The sequence below is a fragment of the Lichenostomus cassidix genome, chromosome 29 (genome assembly GCF_008360975.1).
Source record: "Lichenostomus cassidix isolate B80296 chromosome 29, HeHo_3.0, whole genome shotgun sequence".
Lineage (NCBI taxonomy): Eukaryota > Metazoa > Chordata > Aves > Passeriformes > Meliphagidae > Lichenostomus > Lichenostomus cassidix.
Genome location: NC_139509.1, coordinates 1,225,732 through 1,245,148, shown reverse-complemented (window position 1 = coordinate 1,245,148; position 19,417 = coordinate 1,225,732). Strand labels below are relative to the sequence as shown.

General features: G+C 62.3%; 1 protein-coding gene across 6 annotated transcripts; it reads right to left on the bottom strand.

Moving 5' to 3' along the window:
* Positions 1-12,473: 12,473 nt before the first annotated feature.
* TESPA1 (thymocyte expressed, positive selection associated 1) lies at positions 12,474-18,651 on the bottom strand. 6 transcript variants are annotated; one of them, XM_085041190.1, is made up of 11 exons: positions 17,978-18,651; positions 17,485-17,740; positions 16,961-17,083; positions 15,462-15,803; positions 14,874-15,088; positions 14,694-14,730; positions 14,531-14,629; positions 14,249-14,457; positions 13,427-14,130; positions 12,973-13,087; positions 12,474-12,883 (listed from the first exon to the last, which is right to left on the bottom strand). In XM_085041190.1, the coding sequence occupies exons 3-11, from the start codon at positions 17,050-17,052 to the stop codon at positions 12,798-12,800; spliced, it is 1,899 nt and encodes a 632-aa protein (XP_084897316.1). In that variant the 5' UTR covers positions 17,053-17,083; positions 17,485-17,740; positions 17,978-18,651; the 3' UTR covers positions 12,474-12,797. The 6 variants fall into 6 exon arrangements, with proteins under 6 accessions (XP_084897316.1, XP_084897318.1, XP_084897319.1 ...); XM_085041192.1 differs by lacking the exon at positions 17,978-18,651 and having other exon boundaries at positions 14,874-14,927; positions 15,048-15,088; positions 17,485-17,937; XM_085041193.1 differs by lacking the exon at positions 17,978-18,651 and having other exon boundaries at positions 14,531-14,611; positions 14,874-14,927; positions 15,048-15,088; positions 17,485-17,935.
* Positions 18,652-19,417: the final 766 nt, after the last annotated feature.

Genomic DNA, 19,417 nt, shown 5'->3' with positions numbered 1-19,417 from the left:
ATCACACATGGATTCGCACATGGAATCACACATGGAATAACACAGGGGGATTGCACATGGAATCACCAATGAAGTCACACATGGAATAACATATGGAATAACACGGGGGGATTTCACATGGAACAGCACATGGAATCATACATGGATTCGCACATGGAATCACACATGGAATAACATATGGAATAGCACAGGGGGATTGTACATGGAATAGCACATGGAATAACATATGGAATAGCACAGGGGGGTTGCACATGGAATAGCGCATGGAATAACATGTGGAATCACACAGGGGGATCGCACGTGGAATCACACATGGAATAACACATGGAATCACACATGGAATCACACATGGCGTCACACATGGAATAGCACATGGAATCACCAATGGAATCACACATGGAATAGCACATGGAATCATGCATGGAATCGCACATGGAATTGCACATGGAATCATCCATGGAATCACCAATGGAATAACAGGGGGATTGCACATGGAATCGCACATGGAATCACCAATGCAATCGCACATGGAATCGCACATGGAGTCACACATGGAATCACACATGGAATCATCCATGGAATCGCACATGGAATCGCACATGGAGTCACACATGGAGTCACACATGGAATAACACATAGAATCACCAATGCAATCACGCATGGAATCACACATGGAATCACACATGGAATCACCCATGGAATCACTCACGGAATCACCCATGGAATCACTCACGGAATCACCCATGCAATCGCACATGGAGTCACACATGGAATAACACATGGAGGCACCCCTGGAGTCACACATGGAATCGCCCATGCAATCGCACATGGAATCACACATGGAATCACACATGGAGTCACACATGGAATCACGCCTGGAATCACCCATGCAGTCGCACACGGCTCCGCACGCCAGCCTCTCCCGCATCCCCGGGCCGGAGCTGACCTCTGCTGGCGGCAGCCCTCAGCAGCCCAGCCCCCCTCCCGCGGGTGTCCCACGACCACCCCTCACCCCCCTGCCACCCGGGGGGTCACAGCGAGACCCCGGGGATCCCGGCGGGGCTGTCCCCTCTCTTGGGACAGGAATCCCCCCAGTGACTGTCCCGGCATTCCCAGAGCATGGAAAAGATTCATTCCCTAGATCATGGAAAAGATTCCTTCCCAGAGCGTGGAAAAGATTCCTCCCAGAGCATGGAAAAGATTCCTTCCCAGATCATGGAAAAGATTCTTGCTCTGAAAAGAAGGAATCTTCCCAGAGCATGGAAAAGATTCCTCCCAGATCATGGAAAAGATTCATTCCTAGATTATGGAAAAGATTCCTTCCCCAGAGCATGGAAAAGATTCCTTTCCAGAGTATGGAAAAGATTCCTCCCCAGATCATGGAAAAGATTCCTCCCTAGGTCATGGAAAAGATTCCTCTCTAGAGCATGGAAAAGGTTCATGCTCTGAAAAGAAGGAATCTTCCCAGAGCATGGAAAAGATTCCTCCCTAGATCATGGAAAAGATTCCTCCGTAGAACATGGAAAAGTTCCTCCCCAGCCTCGCTGCCCCGGCCGAGCTCTGCCGCGGGAGGAGGAGGAGGAGGAGGAGGAGGAGGAGGAGGAGGAGGAGGAGGAGGAGGAGGAAGCGGCCTTGGCACAGGCTGGGGACACTGCTGGCTGGACGGCCACCGCGGGCCCCAGATGTTGAGCTGCGGGCACGGCTTTGCCCGTTTGGCAGCGTCCTCGCCCAGCTGCCGCCCCTGTCCCGCGGCTCCGCAGCCGGGGCTGCCGAACCCCCCCGGAACGGCCCCGGATGTCCCCCGGGGCTCTCGGCGACACCTGGGCCAGCCTGGCCCCGACCCAGGCGTGGAGCCGAGCCGGCGTTCCCGGAGGGAGAGAGGATCCGCGCCAGCTCCAGGGAAAAATCCCTTGGGATGAGGGGTCTCAGCCTCTCCGTGGTCATCGGGATTTTGGGGGGTTTGGGGGGCGTTTTGTAGGGTCAGGGCAGAGCATCCCAGGGGATCCTGGCAGGAAGGGCAGCTCCGTGCAGGGAGCGTGGATTTCCTGAGCCTTCACAGGCAAATCCGTTAATTACTCGCTGAACCAAAATTAATTAGGATCGGGTCCTCCAAGGGCGGCTGCTTTGAGGCGGGTGCTTGGATCCGGCTGAGGCTCCAGCTGGGTTTGCTCCAGGATTCGCATCCCGAGCGTGCTCCAGAGGGGACAGGGACAAGAGGGGACATCCCGGGGTGCTCCGTGTCCCTGCTCCTTCCGAGGGACCCCTGCGAGCTGCGACCCCCAGGATCACCCCATCCCCATCCCCATCCCGGCCTTCCGATCTGGGAAAAACCAGGATGGATGTCACCCCCCGGCAGCTGGTGACGTCACCTGCATGTCACCCCCTGGCAGGCGGTGACATCACCCGCATGTCCAGCTGGATGTCACCTGGATGTCACCACCCAGGAGCCGCTGACCCTAAAACTCTGCAGGGTCCCCGAACGTCCCCACTCAATTTTTCTGCTCCGTCCTTTATTTGAGGTCAATTCCCGCGATTTGGGGACAGCGTCACCCCCGCCCCAGCTCCCCAGGTGGCCGCGGGTGACATTTTCACGCCGGGTGGCCCCAGCCGGGTGGGTCCAGCCAGCCAGGGCCTGATCCCATCCCCTCTCCATCCCCAAACCCATCCCTGCTCACTCTCCATCCCCCTCGGGGGACAACGACAGCGGGAGGAGCTGTCGGGAACGACTTGTGCCACCTCCCCGGGGACATCCCACTCTGCGGCAGCGCCGAGCGCGGCTCTGCTCACCGGGAGAAAAAAAAAAAAAAACAGCCGGAAAAGCTGATTTTTGTGAAGCTGTGAATTCTCTCACCTGCGCTGGGAGCTCGCACCGAATTCATTTTTCCGCCTCCTCCTCATCCCTGGGATGGATCCCAGAGGGACTCTGAGTCCCAGAGCTGGCACCACGCGCGTTTTCCCGGGAAAAAAGGCCCCAAAAAATGCTGGTTTTAGGGGAAAAGCTGCCCGGCAGCTGTGGGAGGAGGTGCGGGGAGATGCCAGCCAGCGAGGAGGAGGAGGATGAGGTAGCTCTTCACACCGGGATGAGGCATTTCCCTGCTGGGTTTATTCCTGGAGGGAATTTTTTGAGGGGAAAACCATTAATTTCGGGTGTCGTGAGGAGCTGAGTGAGTTGGGGGTGACCAGAGAGAGGAAACAGAGCCGCGAGATGTCCCTTGCTGGGATCCCAAACTGGACACCAGTGACCACTGGTTCTGCCACGTGCCCTGGAGGTTTTTGGGGGGTTTGGGGGGCTCAACCCCAAAAACCCCACGGAACCGGGACAGGGCTGATCCCGACTGGGGCTAAGACCCTCGGGAACGTCCCAAACCTCCCAAAAAATGTTGAGCTGCTCCCCCCCCCCTCCCCCGTCCCCGCCAAGATCTTCCCGCGGACTCCACCTCATCGCCGTCGCTGTGGCAACCGCAGCCCCCGTCAGAGCTGCCAATCCAACACCTCAACCCCCGCAGGACATCCGTGCGCGGGGGGAGGGGACAGCGATGGCACCGGTGACATCCTCAGGGAGGTTTTGGGTCCCCAAGGACCCCACCGGGGGGTGGCGGTCACCCCCGCGGTGAGGGTGGAGGGGAAAGGGACAAGGACAGGAGATGGTGGATGTGGCAGAGGGTGTCCCCAGGCACTCCCCGGCCACCGTGGGACCTCCGTGTCCCACCCAGAGCTCGGGGACACCCCGAGCTGGGGACATCCCGAGCTGTCCCTGCGCCATCCTGGGAGAGCCTCGGGGGACAGCGACCCCCGCTAAGGAGGGACGAGGCCCAGATCGTGACGGGGACAGAGAATTTGGGGACAGGGAGGTGCTGTGGGTTGGGGTCTGGGGGTCTGGAGTTGGCAGGAGCCGGACACACAGCTGGGCACAGCTGGAGGGGTCTCTGCCCGCCTGGGGAGCAGCGAGAAGCTCTCCGGGCTGGATGAGGATTGAAGACACGGCTGAAGGGGTCCTGCGACCCCAAAACGGGCACGGAGCCCCCCATGGGATGGGGTCGGGGGGTCTCGGTTCATGTGCAGGACCCCCGGATAGCCCCCAGCCCCATTCCCCCTCCCAGCAAGAGCCGGCAGGACACGTCGGGCTGCATTTGGGATCGGCTTTATTTGGGATCGGCTTTATTTGGGATCGGCTTTATTTGGGATCGGCTTTATTTGGGATCTGCGGGGCAGGGCGGTGAAGCGCCTGGGGCTGGGAGAGCTCGGCGGGACGAGCGGGGACAGTCCCGCACCTTGGGGACAGCCTGGCGGTGCTCAGCGGTCACCTGCAGGAGAGGAAACAGCCCAGCTGAACCCCCGGCCACCCCCGAGCCCCATCCCACCCGGGAGCCCCGGACGACCCCCGAGCCCAGACCCCCATCCCACCCCGGGAGTCCCCAGCGACCCCAGACCCCCATCCCACCCCGGGAATCCCAGACGACCCCCGAGCCCCATCCCAGCCCGGGACCCCCAACGACCCCCGAGCCCCGCCCCAGCCGTTCTGGGGCGCTGACCTCCGGGCAGTAGCCCGAATTCCCGTGCGCACCCGAAGACGTTGGTAATCAACGCACTCAGCAGCTTGTCCAGCACGTCGACGAGCAGAGCCAGGACCCCTTCGTTCTTCTCGGCCGTCTGGATCTCTGCGGGGGCAAAACCGGGGGTCTTCAGCACCCCGAGGGGCTACTCAACCCCTCCGAGGGGCTTCCCAACCCCTCCGAGGGGCTCCTCAACCCCTTTGAGGGCCTTCCCAACCCCTCCGAGGGGCTTCCCACCCACCCAAAGCGGTGGCGCTGATGCATGTCATGTCCTGACCCCCGTGTGACACCCTGGCACTGTCACTGTCCCCTCTGCCAGCCCCATCTGTGCCCCGGGGGTCCAACCTTCCCACTCCCCCAGTCTCGAAACCAGGAGAGGGATGAGGGAGAATTTCCACCCTCTGGGACACCCTCACCTCGAGGGTCAGGGGGGTTTGGGGGTCCCAGACCAGATCTGCCCTTCCCTGGAGGGTTCTGGAGGTTTTGGGGATCCCAGATCTGTCCTTCCCTGGAGGGTCCTGGGGTTTTGGGGATCCCAAACCAGATCTGCCCTTCCCTGGAGGGTCTGAGGGGTTTTGGGGGTCCCAAACCAGATCTGCCCTTCCCTGGAGGGTTCTGGAGGTTTTGGGGATCCCAGACCAGATCTGTCTTTCCCTGGAGAGTCCGGGGGATTTTGGGGATCCTAGATCTGTCCTTCCCTGGAGGGTCTGAGGGGTTTTGGGGATCCCAAACCAGGTCTGTCTTTCTCTGGAGGGTCCGGGGGGTTTTGGGGAGGATCTCAAACCTTGCAGTTTGGTTTCCAGTTCCACGAGGAGGGTCGGATCTACGGTTGCCTCCTCTGACTCCTCAGGTTCCTCGTCGGGATCCTCTGATTCCGGAGCGTTCTCTTCGGACTCCTCGGACTCCTCGGACTCCTCGGGATTGGCGTGGGGATCCTCGGACTCCTCGGCATCCTCGGTCTCCTCAGGGCTCTCAATGGGACCCTCGGACTCTTCAGAGTCGCTGCCGAACTGTCAGCAGAGAGAAGAAGTCCAGGTCTTCAGTGCGGCAGAATGTCTGTTTTTATTAATTAATTTCAACTCATCTAGACTTTCAAAGGTCACCCAGGTTGGTCAGTTCAAAACCTCCCCCCAGGCTGATTGGCCAGGCTTGAACCTTCCATATCTCGAGACACCATTTTCAACAACATCCAAACTTTATCTTTGGTTATAAAACACAAGGAGAAGAGAGAAAAAATTCTCACGGGAAAGAACGGTGGTGGCCACAGGTCGGAACTGGCGTGAGGATCCTTGGACTCTTCGGGGCTGGCGTGGGGATCCTCGGTCTCCTCGGCATCCTCAGACTCCTCGGCATCCTCGGTCTCCTCGGCATCTTCAGACTCCTCGGCATCCTCGGTCTCCTCGGGGCTCGCATCAGGATCCTCGGTCACCTCGGGACTGGCGTGGGGATCCTCAGGCTCTTCGGCATCCTCGGTCTCCTCGGCATCCTCGGACTCCTCAGACTCTTCGGCATCCTCTGTCTCCTCGGCATCTTCGGTCTCTTCGGCATCTTCAGACTCCTCAGACTCCTCGGCATCCTCGGTCTCCACAGCACCCTCAGACTCCTCGGCATCTTCAGTCTCTTCGGCATCCTCGGTCTCTTCGGCATCCTCTGTCTCCTCGGGACTGGCATGAGGATCCTCGGACTCCTCAGACTCCTCAGCATCCTCGGTCTCCTCAGCATCCTCGGTCTCCTCAGACTCCTCGGACTCCTCAGACTCCTCGGCATCCTCGGTCTCCTCGGCATCTTCGGTCTCCTCGGGACTGGCATGGGGATCCTCAGACTCCTCAGCATCTTCGGTCTCCTCGGCATCCTCAGACTCCTCAGCATCCTCGGTCTCCTCGGCATCTTCGGTCTCCTCGGCATCCTCAGTCTCCTCAGCATCTTCGGTCTCCTCGGCATCTTCAGACTCTTCGGGACTGGCATGGGGATCCTCGGCCTCCTCAGCATCCTCGGACTCCTCAGACTCCTCAGACTCCTCGGACTCCTCAGACTCCTCGGCATCCTCGGTCTCCTCGGGACTGGCATGGGGATCCTCGGTCTCCTCAGCATCTTCGGTCTCCTCGGCATCTTCAGACTCCTCGGCATCTTCAGACTCCTCGGCATCTTCGGTCTCTTCGGCAACTTCGGTCTCCTCGGGACTGGCGTGGGGATCCTCGGTCTCCTCAGCATCCTCGGTCTCCTCAGCATCCTCGGTCTCCTCAGACTCCTCAGCATCCTCAGTCTCCTCGGCATCTTCAGTCTCCTCGGGACTGGCGTGGGGATCCTCAGACTCCTCAGCATCCTCAGTCTCTTCGGGACTGGCGTGGGGATCCTCGGTCTCCTCGGCATCTTCGGTCTCTTCGACATCTTCGGTCTCCTCAGCATCTTCGGCATCTTCGGTCTCTTCGGTCTCCTCAGGACTGGCGTGGGGATCCTCAGTCTCCTCGGCATCCTCGGTCTCCTCGACATCTTCGGTCTCCTCAGCATCCTCAGTCTCCTCGGCATCTTCGGTCTCCTCAGCATCCTCAGTCTCTTCGGCATCCTCAGTCTCCTCAGGACTAGCGTGGGGATCCTCAGTCTCCTCGGCATCCTCGGTCACCTCGGCATCCTCGGTCTCCTCGGCATCTTCGGTCTCCTCGGCATCCTCGGTCTCCTCAGGGCTCTCATCAGGATCCTCGGTCTCTTCGGGACTGGCATGGGGATCCTCAGTGTCCAGGAGAAGGGCTTCGGGGTCCTCAGTGTCCAGGAGAAGGGCTTCGGGGTCCTCAGTGTCCAGGAGAAGGGCTTCAGGGTCCTCAGTGTCCAGGAGAAGGGCTTTGGGGTCTTCAGTGTCCAGGGGGTCGCTGCCGGGGTCTCTCGGCTCCACAGGATCCTCTGGCCACTCCTGCTCCACAGGACCTGCGGGAGGAAGAGCAGAGGGTGACATCGCCCACCTGGGCAGGGGTCGAGACCCCCAGGACCCCCCCAAGTCTGTGCCCAGTCTGGGGACGTCCCTGGGCACTGTGACACTCCTCCTGCACCCACCAGTGCCCCCCAGTGCCACCCTGTGTCCCCAGCCCACGGGCGGTGGTCAATCTGCGCCCAGTCTGGGGACATCCCTGGGCACTGTGACCCTCCTCCTGCACCCACCGGGACCCCCCCAGTGCCACCCTCCAGTGCCATCCCCAGTGCCACCCTCAGAGCCACCCCCAGTGCCACCCTCACTGCCACCCCCAGTGCCACCCTCACTGCCACCCCCAGTGCCACCCCGTGTCCCCAGCTCACGGGCGGTGGCCAGGCTGCACCCTGTTTGGGGACAACTCTGGGCACCCTGACCCTCTTCCTGCACCCACCAGGACCCCCCAGTGCCACCCCCAGTGCCACCCCCAGTGCCACCCTCAGTGCCACCCCATGTCCAGCTCACGGGTGGTGACCAATCTGCACCCAGTTTGGGGACATCCCTGGGCACTGTGACCCCCCTCCTGCACCCAGCAGGACCCCCCTAGTGCCATCCCCAGTGCCACCCCGTGTCCCCAACTCACGGGCAGTGGCCAGGCTGCCGACCAGCCCGGCCAGGAGCAGAGAGGTCCAGAGTTTCATCATCTCGGCGGATTCCGGACACGAATCACCACCAGGAGATCGCGGGAATGATCAGGGACAGCGCTCTGCCCCTTATGAAGGGCTCGGGCACGGCTCGGGCACCTGTGGAATTTTCCAGGTGTGGGAAAGTGCCCGTGCCAGGGCGGGATTAGCCCGGATTAGCCCCGCAGCCCCCCTGGGATAGCCCAGCCCCACCCCGGAGCAGTTCCTGAGCCCTCAGAGCTCCCTGGATCCCAACCCAGAGCACCCCTGGGTGCCCCAAACGCCCTCCCAGACCCCCCATGCTCTCCAGCACGGCATTTCCCAGTATTTGATGGAAAACGGGCACGGGGGGACATTTGGGGACATGGAGGGACATAGGGGTTGGAGGGTGGGAAGCCAACCTGATCCCAGCCCTGGTGGGGAATGGGAATATTTGGGGGGAGATGGTGGGAATCATCCCACTGGAACATGACAGGGGTGTGGGATTGGGGCAGAGCATCCCTGTCCCCTTTTGGGGTGAGGGAATGGGATTGGGAATGGGATTGAATGGGATTGGGGGTTGGAGGATGGGAAACCAACCTGATCCTAGCCGTGGTGGGGAATGGGAATATTTGGGGGGAGATGGTGGGAATTGTGGGAATATGACAGGAGTGTGGAATTGGGGCAGAGCATCCCTGTCCCCTTTTGGGATGGGGCAGGGGGTGAGGGAATGGAATTGGGAATGGGATTGGGAATGGGATTGGGAATGGGAATGGGATTGGGAATGGGATTGAATGGGATTGGAGGTTGGAGGATGGGAAGCCAACCTGATCCCAGCCCTGGTGGGGAATGGGAATATTTGGGGGGAGATGGTGGGAATTGTGGGAATATGACAAGAGTGTGGGACTGGCGCAGAGCATCCCTGTCCCCTTTTGGGGTGAGGGAATGGAATTTAATGGGATTGAGCTCAAAACCTCCCCAGGGGTGAGCGGGATGAGCTGAGCCCAGGTCATTGCTCCAAGGCCAAGGACACCGAGTGACCACGGGCTGGACACAGCCAGGACACGGCGGGGACACCCGGGAGCCGTGACCCACGGAAAATCGGGATGAATCATTCCCGGGGAGCTGCTTGGCAAACAATTCCCGTCGGAGGGTGGATCCGTGTCCGTCTCCGGGGAAGGAGCAGCCGAGCGTGGCCAGCCCGGCGCTGACAGCCATGCCGGGATGCGCTCGGCTGAGCCCGGAGCGCCGGGAAAAGGCTGAGGAGGAATTTTAGGGAATGATTGGTTGATTGATTGATTGATTGACTGACAGCAGATCGGAGGATTGGGGTGGAATTCAGGGATGTGTTCTGGGAGAGGCTGAGGGTGCTGGAGGGGTGGATGTGAATGGGTGAGGATGGGATTTGGTATATAGAGGGTGGATGGGTGGAGGGGGTGGATGGGATGGGGATGAGGATGAAGATGGGAAAGGGATGGAGAGGGGATGGATGGGATGGGGATGGGGATGGAGATTGGGGATGGGGATGGGGATGGGGATGGGGATGGGGATGGGGATGGAGATGGATGGGGATAGGGATGGGGACAGGGACGAGGATGGGGATGGGATTGGGGATGGAGAGGGGATGGATAGGATGAGGATGAGGATGAGGATGAGGATGAGGATGAGGATGGGAATGAGGATGGGTTTGGGGGGGAGTGGGGCTGGATGGGGGATGAAGATGGGATGGATGGGATGAGGATGAGGATGGGAAAGGGATGGAGAGGGGATGGATGTGAAATGGAGAGGGGATGGATGGGATTGGGATTGGGACAGGATTGGGGGTGGAGAGGGGATGGATGGGGGATGGATAAGGGGTGGATGGGATGGGAATGAGGATGGGGATGGGGATGGGGATGGGGATGGGGATGGGGATGGGGATGGGGATGGGGATGGGGATGAAGATGGGGATGGGGATGGGAAAGGGATGGAGAGGGGATAGATAGGATGGGGATGAGGATGAGGATGAGGATGAGGATGAGGATGGGATTGGGGTGGAGAGGGGATGGATGGGGGATGGATATGAAATGGAGAGGGGATGGATGGGATGAGGATGAGGATGGGATTGGTGTGGAGAGAGGATGGAGAGGGGATGGATAGGGGATGGATAGGATTAGGATGAGGATGAAGACAGCAAAGGGATGCTGAGGAGATGAATGGGGGATGCTGAGGGGATGGATAGGATTGGGATGGGGATGAGGATGGGATTGGGGTGGAGAGGGGATAGATAGGGGATTGTGGTGGTTTTGATTGGCCCAAACCATCAATGAAGTGTTTTTAACATCTAGGAGAAATTTGGACCCCTCAGAAACTGTTGTAGTAGGCCTGGGGAGAGGGGATGGATGGGATTGGGGATGAGGATGGGATTGGGGTGGAGAGGGGATGGATAGGGGATGGATAGGATGAGGATGAGGATGAAGACGGCAAAGGGATGGAGAGAGGATGAATTGGGGGTGCTGAGGGGATGGATGGGATGGGGATGAGCATGGGAAAAGGACAGAGAGGGGCTGGATGTGGGGATGGAGGAAACCCCCCCTCAAATCCAGCCCCAAACTCAGGACTGAGCCCAGCCAGCACCTCCCCCCACTCCTTCCCTGCCCCCCCAGCAGCTCCTGCTCCCCGTGGGAAGAATCTCCCACGGCTTGGCCACATCCTTCCTCTTGGCTGCCGAGCCGAGGGATGAATCCTGGGTGTTTTCCATCATCCCAGCGCCTCGGGGTGGGATTTGTGCCACCTTCGTGCCTTTTCCTGGTGGCTCAGAGCGTCCCGTTCCTTCCCGGTGGGAAGAGGAGGGTGAGGAGCGCCCAGCCCTGCCCCGGGCGGGGATTAGGGGCAGCAGGATCCGGGAGGCAGAGCCAAAGCCCCCGGCAGGGAATTGCAATCCTGGATCAGGGAGTTAATCCCCAAATCGTGGCGAGAGGAACCTCTTTGTGCTGCTCTGACACTCCGAGGTTCTCCGTCCCACCAGATTAATTCGTCCTAAAAAGCCCCAAAATCACCCCAAAACCTTCTGAGGTTCTCCATCCCACCAGATTAATTCATCCCAAACAGTCCCAAAATCCCCCTAGAACCTCCTGAGGTTCTCCATCCCATCAGATTAATTCATCCTAAATGGCCCCAAAATTTGCCAGCGAATCCCGGGATCATTTATGGGATGAGCTGGGGCAGGGCAGAGCAGGGGAATGGGAATGGGAATGGGAATGGGAATGGGAATGGGAATGGAATGGGATGGGAATGGGAATGGGAATGGGAATGGGGATGAGAATGGGAATGGGATGGGATGGGATGGGATGGGATGGGATGGGATGGGATGGGGATGGGATGGGATGAGGATGGGAATGGGGATGGGAATGGGAATGGGAACAGAATGGGAATGGGAATGGGATGGGATGAGATGGGAGTGGGAATGGGAATGGGATGGGATGGGAATGGGAATGGGAATGGGAGTGGGAATGGGGATGGGAATGGGAATGGGAATGGGATGGGATAGGATGGGATGGGATGGGATGGGATGGGATGGGGTGGGGTGGGATGGGATGGAATGGGAATGGGAATGGGAATGGGGATGAGAATGGGAATGGGATGGGAATGGCGACGTGGATGGGGACATGATGGGGATGGCACTAGGGGGTCCCAGTCACACCCAGTTTGGGGTCAATCCCTGGATGGGGGTGAATCCCCGACCAGCCAGATCCATCCTGGAACAGCCCCGGTGGGATGGGACTGTCCCCTTCCAGGTTTTGGGATCCAGCCCCGGTGGGATGGGACTGTCCCCCCACAGGTTTTGGGATTCAGCCCTGGTGGGATGGGACTGTCCCCCCACAGGTTTTGGGATCCAGCTCCGGTGGGAAGGGACTGTCCCCCCCCGGGTTTTGGGATCCAGCCCTGGTGGCATGGGACTGTCCCCCCCGGGTTTTGGGATCCAGCCCCGGTGGGATGGGACTGTGCCCCCATGGTTTTGGGATCCACCCCCGGTGGGATGGGACTGTCCCCCCACAGGTTTTGGGATCCAGCCCTGGTGGCATGGGACTGTCCCCTCCCCGGTTTTGGGGTCCAGCCCCGGTACCGGAGGGGCCGCGGGGATAATCCCGGATAATCCCACCCTGGCTGCTCTCCACGGGGAAACCCTGGCGCTGTTGATGTACAACTTCCCTTTTCCAGGAACTGCAGCGCCCTGGGTCGGTGCCACCCTGGGATGTCCCCTGCACGGGGACAGGGACAGCCTGGGGACAAAGGCACCTTCCCAAGGTCCTGGTGACGCAAGACCCGTCCCCACCCCCAGCAGCTCCAGGCAGGGACAGAGCCACCATCATCATCATTATCATCATCCCTTCGGGAACTTTATTGTGTCCCCAACCCCCCCATAGTGTTACCAACGTGGCCAAAGTGCAAGTGACGTCCCCAGGGGTTGGGGACACGTCCCCAGGGGTTGGGGACATGTCCCCAGGGGTTGGGGACATGTCCCCACTGCAGCCCTGGGGGACAAAAAATGGGGCAAAATCCTGAGTCCGGAGGTTTTTCTGTGCCACACACCCACACGTGCCTCCACACACACATCCACACACACACATGTGTCACACGCGTGTCCAAACTGTCCCTGCGACACCCGGCCGTGGTCCTGCGTCCCCCTGAGGTGGCCTCAGGTCACCCGGTGGGGTCAGGGGGTGCCGAGGCAGGGAGCAGCTCCTCGCCGAAGCCGCTGCTGTCGGAGCGCCGGTGGAGCATGGAGCCTGCAGGGGACACGGAGGGGACAATGGCGGGGACAGGCTGGCACCGGGCTGTCCGTGTCCCCCGGGAGGGTGGCGAACCGCCGACTCACTCCTTCGGGTGCTGATGGAGGGACGGGGGGACTGGGAGGCTTCTTCATCATCATCATCCTCATCATCATCATCATCATCATCCTCATCCTCATCCTCCTCCTCCTCGCTCAGCACCTGCGGGGGTTGGCGCGGGGCTGAGCGTGTCACCGCCGCGGTGACAAAGGTGTCACCTCCCCCGCGTGTCCCTCGTGTCCCCACGCGTGACGCGGTGCGTGTCTGCGCCCGCGGGGGGGGGTGGAGGTGACCTGGCTCCCCCCGGCTCGGCTCCGCCCGAGGCTTTGAATCATTTAAACCTTAAAAGCCTGGCAAGCTCCGGGGACATTTCCCGCTCCAGCTCCTTCCCTCCGCCGGCCAGAGTGGCTCTTCCTCCCCTCCTCCTCCTCCTCCTCCTCCTCCTCCTCCTCCTCCTCCTCCTCACCTCCTCCTCCTCCTCCTCCTCCTCCTCCTCCTCACCTCCTCCAGCTCGAAGGACTCCGCCGCTCCGAGGGGCGAGGGGACACTCCCGGGGGGCTGCAGCCCCGGGTGACACCCCCGCAGCCAAACGCGGTGACCTCCAGCCTTCGCGGTGACACCCGGGTGGCACCAGCAGGCCAGGCCGGAGTCCCCTTGGGCTCCCAGGGTGACGCCGACCCTGCTGGCACCGAGCGTGGGGGACACGGTGACATTGGTGTCCGGCTGTGGGTCACTCGTGTCCTGCTGTGCTGCTCCGGATGGGCACTGAGCCCCGCCGTGTCCCCAAACCCCCGTGCCATGGGGACAACACCGCTGCGGGTGTCCCCACGCTGTCCCCGCCGATGTCCCCGCAGGGGTTTGTCCCCGCTGCGCTGTCCCCGTGTCGCCGTCCCTCCGCCAGCCCTCTGTGGCACCACCCGGGTCTTTCCAACGCCCCCCTGTCCCTGGGGGGCTGGGGGAGCGCAGTGTCACCCCCCGGGACCCCCGCGGGATGTCGCCGTCCCCTCCCGTGTAGAGACACAGCGAGGACACGGCGCGCTTCAGCCTCTGGCCGGGCCGTGCCCCGCGGAGCTCGGGGCTGTCGGGCATGTCGCGATAGTGCCGGGGCGGGGCGATACGCTGCAGGGGGGTCCGCGACACGTAGGAATAGAGGCAGAAGAAAGCGTCGGCGGTGACAGCCAAGGCCTGGACCTGCTGGAAGCGACCTGGGGGCGACATGGTGGGGGGGCTGAGAACGACACCCCGACTCCCTCCTGGGGAAACTGAGGCACGGCAGGGAGCCGCCGGCGGCTCGGGGACAGCGGGGACAGCGGTGTCACCCACTGGCCAGCAGCAGGCAGGGATCCTCCATCTCCAGGCGCCGCAGCTGAGCTCGCAGGAACAGCCCCAGGTCGATGCCGCTGGCGCGGGAAGGTGACGAGAAGAAGCGGGAGGGGACACGCGACGCCACCCCCGGCTCTGTCCCCACGAAGCCCAGGTTGTGCAGGATCTCCTCGGCGTCCGACTGCCACCACGCCAGCACCTCGGCCAGGCTGCCCGAGGGGACAATCCCGCCTTAGCCTGGAGCTGGTGGCACCAGGGTGACACTGACCCCCCGGCCCCTACCTGGAGGTGGTGGCAATGCTGGAGGGGACACTGGAGGGGACACTGGAGGCCATGCTGTGCCCGGGGCTGAGCAGCCGGTCCCTGTGCGGGGAGGGGACACTGCCAGTGGGGAGGGGACACAGCTGGACCCACAGTGTCCCTCCCCCGGGACCCCAAATCTCACCTGCCCACCGATTTGTGGCTCTCCGGGAGCAGAAGAGCTGGGAAAAGGGAGAGGGTGACATTGAGTGTGACATTTGGGGACAAGTCCCATCCTTGCCACATCCTCCCCCAGGGCCACAGTCCCACTGCCTCCTCGGGGGGTGACAGTGACACCACGGGGACCCCCAGGGGTGGCAGGTACCTTCAGCTCCCAGGCTCAGGTCGTCCTCGAAGCTCGTCCCGCTGCTGCCACACGCTGCGACAGAGGGAGGGGACATCCTGCGACACCCCCGAGCACCCCCCGGGCCACCGCGCAGCGCCTCGCATGTGGCTGGGTGGCCCTTGGGGACACCGAGGGGGGACAGAGGCGACGTACCGCAGTGTCCCCGCAATCCCGGCTCCTCCAGCGCCGCCGCCCTGAGGCAGAGCACGGTCACAGCTCTGTCACAGCTCTGTCACAGCTCTGTCACAACCCCTGACCTCTGACCCCTGAGCCCATGCCGGCCGCTGGGGACAGCGACACGCAGGGGACACGCAGGGACAGGGTGGCTGTGCCCGTTTTTGGGGGTTTCCTCCTCAAATCCGCAATCCCAAGGACCCCAAATCCCCGCGAGACCCCGGAGACCCCCAGGGCGGTGCAGGGGGAAAGTGCCACCACCCCATCCCAGCCCTGGCGACATCCCTGGCACTCCGGCTGTGTGACAGAGCCACCTGGGGGGGTCACATGTCACTGTCCCACCCCAAATCCCCCTGCTGGTGACCCCTGGTGACCCCCGGCTGTCCCCCTCACCCGCAGTCCTGCAGCCACATCCGGATCTTGCTGCGGGGACTTCCTGCGGGGACACAAACACCCGTGAGGGGACTCAGCCCGGGGGTCCCTCCCCCGCCTCGGGGTGTCCCTGACCTTCCAGGACAACCTCGTCCAGGTGTGGTGGCGGCTCGGGGATGTCCCAAGGGACAGCGGTCGCCTCCTCCTCTTCCTCCTCCTCTTCCTCCTCCTGCTGCTGTTTGTCCCCCCCGGGCTCGGGGTCGCGCCAGCCCCGGCTCTGCTGGACCCACGCGCGACGCTTGTGCCACCAGGAAGGGCCGAGCGCCGAGGGTCCCTCCATGGCCGGGGGGCTCGGGGGGCTCCCTGCGGGGACAGGAGGGACGGGAGGGGGTGAGGGGGGCTTCTCCAGCTCTTGACCGGGGGGTGTGGGAGACACCGGGGGCTCTGCGGGCAGTTCAGGGTGGGCTTGGGGCACCCCAGGGTGGTCTCGGGACATCCCAGAAGGGCTCTGGGCAGTTCAGAGTGGGCTGGGATACCCCAGGGTGGTCTCGGGACACCCCAGGGTGGGTTTGGGACATCCCAGGGTGGGCTCTGAGCAGCTTAGGGTGATTTGGGACACCCTAGGGTGGTCTCTGGGCAGTTCAGGGTGGGCTGGGACACCCCAGGGTGGTCTCGGGACATCCCAGGGTGGTCTCTGGGCAGTTCAGGGTGGTCTGGGACACCCCAGGGTGGGCTCTGGGCAGTTCAGGGTGGGCTGGGACACCCCAGGGTGGTCTCGGGATATCCCAAGGTGGTCTCGGGACACCCCAGGGTGGGCTCTGCCCCCTCACAGGCGCTTTCCGGGGCGCCGAGGGGCGGAGCGGAGCAGGACGGGCCGGAGCTGCCGGAGCGGCGGAAGAGCTGCGGGGCAGAGATAAGCGCGCCGAGCTGCCCCACGCGGGGCGGGGGATGCGGGTGGCAGGGAGGGGATGTCCCTCGGCGATGTCGCAGTTCAGCCACCACCCGAACGCGGGAACAGCCGTCCCGGGGGGAGGGACGCCCTGGGTGACCACCTGGGTGACCCCCGGCCCCGGCAAGGCTCCGGGATGGGGTGAAGCCCCCCGGCAGGACCCCCGTGATGCTCGGGGCTGGGGTGTCACCTCCAGAGCCACCCTGGGGGGACAGCGGGGGACAGATCCTCATCCCGGCCACCCCCAAACCCGGGGCACGTGGTGGGGAGTCCCTCGAGACCCCCGAGATGCCGTGACCCCCCCGTGTCCATCCCAGCCCCCCCGGCCGAAGGTGGGTTGGGGTCCCAGAGCCCCCCAGCCCCATCGCCCTCATCATCCTCATCATCCTCATCCCACCTGCTCCTCGCTCCTCTCCCCATCCTGCCGAGTTTCCCATCACCTCCTGGCGCTGCCAGCGCCTTTCCCGGTGTCCCCATCACCCCCCAGCTTGTCCCTTTGTCCCCAACCCCACCTCCATCCCTTCCTCCCTCCTTTCCCCATCCCAAAAATCCCAAATCCCTCGGCACTGACCGGCTCGGGGGGCAGGTGGGCAGCTCCCTAGGTCCAGCCAGGGCCAGCGGGCAGCGGCCTGCTGCCCCCCCGGCGCCCCGCCCGGCCCCCATCCGTCAGCGCAGGGGGAGGAAACACATCGGCCTGCAAGAGGAAATTAAAAAAAAAATCAAAAAAATCGACAAGCCGAACCTCAAACGTTGCCCCACATCCGCCAGCGCTGCGGGAAAAGCTCTGTGGGGGATGAGAATGGCCCTGGCACCCTCTGCCACCTCCCGAAGTGTCCCCAACCCCTGTGGTGTCACCTGCCAGCCCGGGGGACACCACGGGGGGATGCAAACTCAGCCTGGGGTGGCCTCGTGGGGTGACACGTGGGTTTGAGGGGTGACAAGGAGGTGATGCTGAAGTCACCCCGGGTTTGGGGGTTTGTTTTCCCTGGGAGTTGTTTTCCAGGCTGGGATGGCAATTCCTGTCCCACTCTCCAGCATCTCTGGGGTGACAGCACGGGGTGACAGGGACATCCCCAGCATGGGGACAGCACTCACCTCACGGCCGCTGAGGTGCCATCCCTGGTCCTTCATCCATTCCGAGGTGTCCCAGGAGCTGCAATTCCCAGGGATCTGTGTCCCCAGGAGCTGGAATTCCCAGGAGTTGGGGACTTCAGGAATGTGATCCTCCAGGAGCTGGAATTCCCTGGGATCTGCTGTGTCCCCAGGAGCTGGAATTCCCAGGAATTGGGGACCCCAGGACTGAGATCTCCCAGGAGCTGGAATTCCCTGGGATCTGCTGTGTCCCCAGGAGCTGCAATTCCCAGGGATCTGTGTCACCAAGAGCTGGAATTCCCAGGAGTTGGGGACCCCAGGACCGAGATCCCCCAGGAGCTGGAATTCCCAGGAACTGGGGACCCCAGGACTGAGATCTCCCAGGAGCTGGAATTACCTGGGATCTGCTGTATTCCCAGGAGCTGGAATTCCCAGGAACCGGGGATCTCCGGAGCTGCAATTCCCTGGGATCTGTGTCCCCAGGAGCTGGAATTACCTGGGATCTGCTGTGTCCCCAGGAGCTGGAATTCCTAGGAACCGGGGATCCCCCAGGAGCTGGAATTCCCTGGGATCTGCTGTGTCCCCAGGCTTGTCCCTAGGAGCTGGAATTCCCAGGAATTGGGGACCCCAGCACCGAGATCCCCCAGCAGCTGCAATTCCCTGGGACCTGCTGCGTCCCCAGGCTTGTGTCCCCAGGCTCCAAGTCCCACAAGCGACAGTGACCGGGAGCCCCGGGCGCTGCCCCAGCCGCGATTCCCGTCAAAAAAGGCAAGGAAGCTCCGGGCCGGGAACGCCGCGCCCGCTCCGCCGGGATATTTTTAGCCCGGGAGTGTTTGTGGATAAAGCCCCGAATTAAGCGTTCCCTCAGCCTGGCCGGGGCGGGGAGCCGGGCGAGGAATCGGGAAGGATGGGAACACCCCCGGGAAGGACGGGAATACCCCTGGGGAGGGTGGGAACAACCCCGGGAAGGACGGGAATACCCCTGGGGAGGGTGGGAACAACCCTGGGAGGGACGGGAAGAGCCCTGGAAGGACAGAGAGATCCCTGGGGAGAGATGGACACAGCCTGGGAGGGATGGAACAGCCCTGGAAGGACAGACAGATCCCTCGGGGGGGATGGACACAGCCTGGGAGGGATGGACACAGCCCTGGGAGGATGGACACATCTCTGGAAGGACAGACAGATCTCTGGAAGGACAGACAGATCCCTCGGGGGGGATGGACACAGCCTTGGAAGGATGGACACAGCCTTGGAAGGATGGACACAGCCTGGAAGGACAGACAGATCCCTCGGGAGGGATGGACACAGCCTGGAAGGATGGACACAGCCTGGGAGGGGCGGGAAGAGCCCTGGAAGGACAGACAGATCCCTCGGGAGGGATGGACACAGCCTGGAAGGATGGACACATCTCTGGAAGGACAGACAGATCCCTCGGAGGGATGGACACAGCCTGGAAGGACAGACAGATCCCTCGGGAGGGATGGACACATCTCTGGAAGGATGGACACAGCCCTGGACAGATCCCTCTGGCCTCACCCCTCCCTGACCCCGCTGGCAACCAACCCTGTCCCTCCCCTGTCACATCCAGCTGTCCCCAAGGATGTCCCCGCGGCGTGACACTGCCGAGGGACCCGCAACGCCACCAGGGCCTGGACGGTGACATTCCCGGCCCTGACAGCTGCCGGGGGAAGATCCCAGTTTGGCCACAAGCTTTCCCAGTATTTCCCTCAATCCCATTGCCATCCCACCGTTCCCTCGGGAAGCGCAGGGGGAGCAGCGGGGCTGGGGGGCTCCAGGGGGCTCTGGGGGGCTCTGGGGGGCTCCGGGGGGCTCCGGGGGGCTCCGGGGGGGCTAGACGCCTCCTCAACCAGCGCTTTTCCCACCAATAATTCCCTGGGAGCATCGGGATGGGGCTGGGGGGGGTCACACAGGGCTT